The sequence below is a fragment of the Oncorhynchus gorbuscha genome, unplaced genomic scaffold (genome assembly GCF_021184085.1).
Source record: "Oncorhynchus gorbuscha isolate QuinsamMale2020 ecotype Even-year unplaced genomic scaffold, OgorEven_v1.0 Un_scaffold_9769, whole genome shotgun sequence".
Taxonomy (NCBI): domain Eukaryota; kingdom Metazoa; phylum Chordata; class Actinopteri; order Salmoniformes; family Salmonidae; genus Oncorhynchus; species Oncorhynchus gorbuscha.
The window spans coordinates 1-7,575 of record NW_025752667.1 but is presented as its reverse complement, the minus strand read 5'-3'; the positions used below and the strand labels follow the sequence as shown (position 1 = coordinate 7,575).

The window sequence follows — 7,575 nt, the reverse complement described above, 5'->3', positions numbered from 1 at the left end:
TACCTGTGGAGTGTGGAATACCTGGAAGTGATGAATGTTCCATCTCCAGTATTACCTGTGGAGTGTGGAATACCTGTGAAGTGATGAATGTTCCTCCTCCAGTATTACCTGTGTAGTTTGGAATACCTGACGTGATGAATGTTCCATCTCCAGTATTACCTGTGGAGTGTGGAATACCTGAAGTGATGAATGTTCCTCTCCATGTACCTGTGTAGTCTGGAACACCTGAAGTAATGAATGTTCCATCTCCAGTATTACCTGTGGAGTCTGGAATACCTGAAGTATTACCTGTGGAGTCTGGAATACCTGAAGTGATGAATGTTCTCCTCCAGTATTACATGTGGAGTGTGGAATACCTGAAGTGATGAATGTTCCTCCTCCAGTATTACCTGTGTAGTCTGGAATACCTGAAGTGATGAATGTTCCTCCTCCAGTATTACCTGTGGAGTCTGGAATACCTGAAGTGATGAATGTTCCATCTCCAGTATTACCTGTGGAGTCTGGAATACCTGAAGTATTACCTGTGAGTCTGGAATACCTGAAGTGATGAATGTTCCTCCTCCAGTATTACCTGTGGAGTCTGGAATACCTGAAATACCTGTAGTCTGGAATACCTGAAGTGATGAATGTTCCTCCTCCAGTATTACCTGTAGGTGTGGAATACCTGAAGTGATGAATGTTCCTCCTCCAGTATTACCTGTGTAGTCTGGAATACCTGAAGTGATGAATGTTGCTCTCCAGTATTACCTGTGGGAGTCTGGAATACCTGAAGTGATGAATGTTCCTCCTCCAGTATTACATGTGGAGTGTGGAATACCTGAAGTGATGAATGTTGCTCCTCAGTATTACCTGTGGAGTCTGGAATACCTGAGCGATGAATGTTCCATCTCCAGTATTACCTGTGGAGTCTGGAATACCTGAAGTATTACCTGTGGAGTCTGGAATACCTGAAGTGATGAATGTTCCTCCTCCAGTATTACCTGTGGAGTCTGGAATACCTGGTATTACCTGTGTAGTCTGGAATACCTGAAGTGATGAATGTTCCTCTCCCAGTATTACCTGTGTCTGGAATACCTGAAGTGATGAATGTTCCTCCTCCAGTATTACCTGTGTGAGTGTGGGAACACCTGAAGTGATGAATGTTCCATCTCCAGTATTACCTGTGGAGTCTGGAATACCTGAAGTGATGAATGTTCCTCCTCCAGTATTACATGTGGAGGTGGAATACCTGAAGTGATGAATGTTCCTCCTCCAGTATTACCTGTGTAGGTCTGGAATACCTGAAGTGATGAATGTTCCTCCTCCAGTATTACCTGTGGAGTCTGGAATACCTGAAGTATTACCTGTGTAGTCTGCCTGAAGTGACAATGTTCCTCCTCCAGTATTACCTGTGTAGTGTGGAATACCTGGAAGTGATGAATGTTCCTCCTCAGTATTACCTGTGGGTGTGGAATACCTGAAGTGATGAATGTTCCTCCTCCAGTATTACCTGTGGAGTCTGGAATACCTGAAGTGATGAATGTTCCCCTCCAGTATTACCTGTGGAGTGTGGAATACCTGAAGTGATGAATGTTCCATCTCCAGTATTGCCTGTGGAGTGTGGAATACCTGAAGTGATGAATGTTCCTCCTCCAGTATACCTGTGGAGTGTGGAATACCTGAAGTGATGAATGTTCCATCTCCAGTATTACCTGTGGAGTGGAATACCTGAAGTGATGAATGTTCCTCCTCCATTACCTGTGGAGTGTGGAATACCTGAAGTGATGAATGTTCCATCTCCAGTATTACTCAGGAGTGTGGAATACCTGAAGTGATGAATGTTCCTCTCCCAGTATTACCTGTGGAGTGTGGAATACCTGAAGTGATGAATGTTCCATCTCCAGTATTACTCTGTGGAGTGTGGAATACCTGAAGTGATGAATGTTCCTCCTCCATTTACCTGTGGAGTGTGGAATACCTGAAGTGATGAATGTTCCATCTCCAGTATTACCTGTGGAGTGTGGAATACCTGAAGTGAATGTTCCTCCCTCCAGTACTACCTGTGGAGTGTGGAATACCTGAAGTGATGAATGTTCCATCTCCAGTATTACCTGTGAGTGTGGAATACTTGAAGTGATGAATGTTCCATCTCCAGTATTACCTGTGGAGTGTGGAATACCTGAAGTGATGAATGTTCCTCCTCCAGTATTACCTGTGTAGTCTGGAACACCTGAAGTAATGAATGTTCCATCTCCAGTATTACCTGTGGAGTGTGGAATACCTGAAGTGATGAATGTTCCATCTCCAGTATTACCTGTGGAGTGTGGAATACCTGAAGTGATGAATGTTCCATCTCCAGTATTACCTGTGGAGTCTGGAATACCTGAAGTATTACCTGTGGAGTCTGGAATATCTGAAGTGATGAATGTTCCTCCTCCAGTATTACATGTGGAGTGTGGAATACCTGAAGTGATGAATGTTCCTCCTCCAGTATTACCTGTGTAGTCTGGAATACCTGAAGTGATGAATGTTCCTCCTCCAGTATTACCTGTGGAGTCTGGAATACCTGAAGTGATGAATGTTCCATCTCCAGTATTACCTGTGGAGTCTGGAATACCTGAAGTATTACCTGTGGAGTCTGGAATACCTGAAGTGATGAATGTTCCTCCTCCAGTATTACCTGTGGAGTCTGGAATACCTGAAGTATTACCTGTGTAGTCTGGAATACCTGAAGTGATGAATGTTCCCTCCTCCCTGGAATACCTGTATTACCTGTGGAGTGTGGAATACCTGAAGTGATGAATGTTCCATCTCCAGTATTACCTGTGTAGTCTGGAATACCTGAAGTATTACCTGTGGAGTCTGGAATACCTGAAGTGATGAATGTTCCTCCTCCAGTATTACCTGTGGAGTCTGGAATACCTGAAGTGATGAATGTTCCTCCTCCAGTATTACCTGTGTAGTCTGGAATACCTGAAGTGATGAATGTTGCTCCTCCAGTATTACCTGTGGAGTCTGGAATACCTGAAGTGATGAATGTTCCATCTCCAGTATTACCTGTGGAGTCTGGAATACCTGAAGTATTACCTGTGGAGTCTGGAATACCTGAAGTGATGAATGTTCCTCCTCCAGTATTACCTGTGGAGTCTGGAATACCTGAAGTATTACCTGTGTAGTCTGGAATACCTGAAGTGATGATGTTCCTCCTCCAGTATTACCTGTGGAGTCTGGAATACCTGAAGTGATGAATGTTCCTCCTCCAGTATTACCTGTGGAGTGTGGAATACCTGAAGTGATGAATGTTCCATCTCCAGTATTACCTGTGGAGTCTGGAATACCTGAAGTGATGAATGTTCCTCTCTCCAGTATTACATGTGAGTGTGGAATACCTGAGAAGGATGAATGTTCCTCCTCCAGTATTACCTGTGTAGTCTGGAATATTACCTGTGTAGTCTGGAAACCTGTGATGAATGTTCCTCCTCCAGTATTACCTGTGGAGTGTGGAATACCTGAAGTATTGTTCCTCCTCAGTATTACCTGTGTAGTCTGGAATACCTGAAGTGATGAATGTTCCTCCTCCAGTATTACCTGTGTAGTCTGGAATACCTGAAGTGATGAATGTTCCATCTCCAGTATTACCTGTGGAGTATACCTGAAGTATTACCTGTGGAGTCTGGAATACCTGAAGTGATGAATGTTCCTCCTCAGTATTACCTGTGAGTGTGGAATACCTGAAGTGATGAATGTTCCCCTCCAGCATTACCTGTGAGTGTGTGGAATACCTGAAGGATGAATGTTCCATCTCCAGTATTACCTGTGGAGTGTACCTGGATTATACCTGAAGTGATGAATGTTCCTCCTCCAGTATTACCTGTGGAGTCTGGAATACCTGAAGTGATGAATGTTCCATCTCCAGTATTACCTGTGTAGTCTGGAATACCTGAAGTGATGAATGTTCCTCCTCCAGTATTACCTGTGGAGTCTGGAATACCTGAAGTGATGAATGTTCCATCTCCAGTATTACCTGTGGAGTCTGGAATACCAGAAGTATTATAATGGAAATACCTGTGATGAATGTTCCATCTCCAGTATTACCTGTGTAGTCTGGAATACCTGAAGTGATGAATGTTCCATCTCCAGTATTACCTGTGGAGTCTGGAATACCTGAAGTGATGAATGTTCCATCTCCAGTATTACCTGTGTAGTCTGGAATACCTGAAGTGATGAATGTTCCATCTCCAGTATTACCTGTGGAGTCTGGAATACCTGAAGTGATGAATGTTCCATCTCCAGTATTACCTGTGTAGTCTGGAATACCTGAAGTGATGAATGTTCCATCTCCAGTATTACCTGTGGAGTCTGGAATACCTGAAGTGATGAATGTTCCATCTCCAGTATTACCTGTGTAGTCTGGAATACCTGAAGTGATGAATGTTCCTCCTCCAGTATTACCTGTGGAGTGTGGAATACCTGAAGTATTACCTGTGGAGTGGAATACCTGAAGTGATGAATGTTCCTCCTCCAGTATTACCTGTGGAGTGTGGAATACCTGAAGTATTACCTGTGGAGTGGAATACCTGAAGTGATGAATGTTCCTCCTCCAGTATTACCTGTGGAGTCTGGAATACCTGAAGTATTACCTGTGGAGTCTGGAATTCCTGAAGTATTACCTGTGGAGTGTGGAATACCTGAAGTGATGAATGTTCCATCTCCAGTATTACCTGTGGAGTGTGGAATACCTGAAGTATTACCTGTGGAGTCTGGAATTCCTGAAGTATTACCTGTGGAGTCTGGAATACCTGAAGTGATGAATGTTCCTCCTCCAGTATTACCTGTGGAGTCTGGAATACCTGAAGTGATGAATGTTCCTCCTCCAGTATTACCTGTGGAGTGTGGAATACCTGAAGTATTACCTGTGGAGTCTGGAATTCCTGAAGTATTACCTGTGGAGTCTGGAATACCTGAAGTGATGAATGTTCCTCCTCCAGTATTACCTGTGGAGTCTGGAATACCTGAAGTGATGAATGTTCCTCCTCCAGTACTTTCTGTGTCTTCTATCTCTCTGTTCTCTCTCTATGTAGTGTACGAGGCAGGAAAGGGGTTGAGGAGCAGGGCTTCGTCCCCCCAGATCGCTGTCTATCCACCCTACTACGTACCTGGGGTCCCGGCCATGGTCCCCATCGCTCCCCCTTCCCTGGTGGACACCACGGTGATGTCCGCTCCCCCCTCTGTGTCAGAGAACAGTGCAGCTGGAGGTGGGTACTGGGTCTGGTGTTGTCTATTGATGTCCGCTCCTCCCTCTGTGTCAGAGAACAGTGCAGCTGGAGGTGGGTACTGGGTCTGGTGTTGTCTATTGATGTCCGCTCCTCCCTCTGTGTCAGAGAACAGTGCAGCTGGAGGTGGGTACTGGGTCTGGTGTTGTCTATTGATGTCCGCTCCTCCCTCTGTGTCAGAGAACAGTGCAGCTGGAGGTGGGTACTGGGTCTGGTGTTGTCTATTGATGTCCGCTCCTCCCTCTGTGTCAGAGAACAGTGCAGCTGGAGGTGGGTACTGGGTCTGGTGTTGTCTATTGATGTCCGCTCCTCCCTCTGTGTCAGAGAACAGTGCAGCTGGAGGTGGGTACTGGGTCTGGTGTTGTCCGCTCCTCCCTCTGTGTCAGAGAACAGTGCAGCTGGAGGTGGGTACTGGGTCTGGTGTTGTCCGCTCCTCCCTCTGTGTCAGAGAACAGTGCAGCTGGAGGTGGGTACTGGGTCTGGTGTTGTCTATTGATGTCCGCTTCCTCCCTCTGTGTCAGAGAACAGTGCAGCTGAGGGGTACTGGCCTGGTGTTGTCCGCTCCTCCCTGTGTCAGAGAACAGTGCAGCTGGAGGTGGGTACTGGGTCTGGTGTTGTCTATTGATGTTCTGATGTTTTAAATGTTAACAAGCTGCCTTTTCATTTTTAACTTCATTTAAAGCAGCAATATAAGAAACATACTGATATAGTTGAACAGCCATTTCTTCACCTTGTTGAACGTGTAGAAAGCTCATACAGAGTCCAACAGTTTGTTGTAGCGAGGCCTGTCTCTCCTCTCCTGCCTGACAAGTGTTTGTTGTCTCATATACGTCTCAGTGCGGCCTGTGTACCGGCTGCAGTCTACTCTGGATCAGTCCTCTCTGGGTCAGGACTCTCTGAAGGTGTTGCAGCATGTAGAGAAACAGCTGGCTCTTTTCCACCCGGCCAAGTCCCAGAGCCACAACTGTAAGCCCGACAGACAGACAGACTCAATACACCCTATACTCTACTCTGTCTGAAATCCACTTCTGCATGTATCATGGCTGTAAGCCCTACAGACAGACGGATAGTTACCCTGCCCTGTGTAGACTCAGCAGGATTTATAATCTACTACACTCATCCTCTGTGAAATCAAATCCACTCTGAAATCAACCTGACTCATGGCTGTTAGCCCTACAGACAGACAACCTCTGTGTTGGACAGAGTCAACATGCTTTTTATACTCTAGCTATAATCTGCATGAAATCCATTCTGAAATAACCTCTGCCTACACACTACTCTCTGAAATCCTAGCTTCAACAGTGCTCCTCTTCACTCTTCTCCTGCAACTGCACAAGCAATTCGCTACACCCGCAATAACATCTGCTAAATATGTGACCAATAAAATGTGTTTGATTTGAAATCATAAAGACAACACACCTGATTCCTCCTACTTCCTAAAGACAACACACCTGATTCCTCCTACTTCCTAAAGACAACACACCTGATTCCTCCTACTTCCTAAAGACAACACACCTGATTCCTCCTACTTTCTAAAGACAACACACCTGATTCTTCCTACTTTCTAAAGACAACACACCTGATTCTTCCTACTTCATAAAGAGAACACACCTGATTCTTCCTACTTCATAAAGAGAACACACCTGATTCATCCTACTTCATAAAGAGAACACACCTGATTCCTCCTACTACATAAAGACAACACACCTGATTCCTCCTACTTCATAAAGACAACACACCTGATTCCTCCTACTTCATAAAGACAACACACCTGATTCCTCCTACTTCATAAAGACAACACACCTGATTCCTCCTACTTCATAAAGACAACGCACCTGATTCCTCCTACTTCATAAAGACAACACACCTGATTCCTCCTACTTACTAAAGACAACACACCTGATTCCTCCTACTTACTAAAGACAACACACCTGATTCCTCCTACTTCATAAAGACAACACACCTGATTCTTCCTACTTCATAAAGACAACACACCTGATTCCTCCTACTTCATAAAGACAACACACCTGATTCTTCCTATTTCATAAAGAGAACACACCTGATTCCTCCTACTTCATAAAGACAACACACCTGATTCTTCCTACTTCATAAAGAGAACACACCTGATTCATCCTACTTCATAAAGAGAACACACCTTATTCATCCTACTTTATAAAGACAACACACCTGATTCCTCCTACTACATAAAGACAACACACCTGATTCCTCCTACTACATAAAGACAACACACCTGATTCCTCCTACTTCATAAAGACAACACACCTGATTCATCCTACTACATAAAGACAACACACCTGATTCC

At 44.7% G+C, this 7,575-nt stretch overlaps 1 protein-coding gene across 1 annotated transcript; it reads left to right on the top strand.

The window, feature by feature from the left end:
* Positions 1-4,971: 4,971 nt before the first annotated feature.
* LOC124030186 (immunoglobulin-like domain-containing receptor 2) lies at positions 4,972-6,271 on the top strand. Its single transcript, XM_046341635.1, has 2 exons — positions 4,972-5,234; positions 6,090-6,271. Exons 1-2 carry the CDS (start codon positions 5,000-5,002, stop codon positions 6,269-6,271), a joined length of 417 nt encoding a protein of 138 aa, XP_046197591.1. The 5' UTR covers positions 4,972-4,999.
* The last annotated feature ends 1,304 nt before the right edge of the window (positions 6,272-7,575 follow it).

What these genes read in the sequence shown, in the direction of transcription:
- LOC124030186 (XM_046341635.1), top strand. Translation starts at nt 5,000, where the DNA reads ATGAATGTTCCTCCTCCAGTACTTTCTGTGTCTTCTATCTCTCTGTTC. An exon ending in AGAGAACAGTGCAGCTGGAG is followed by an intron (nt 5,235 to 6,089) that starts GTGGGTACTGGG and finishes TATACGTCTCAG; the next exon opens with TGCGGCCTGTGTACCGGCTG.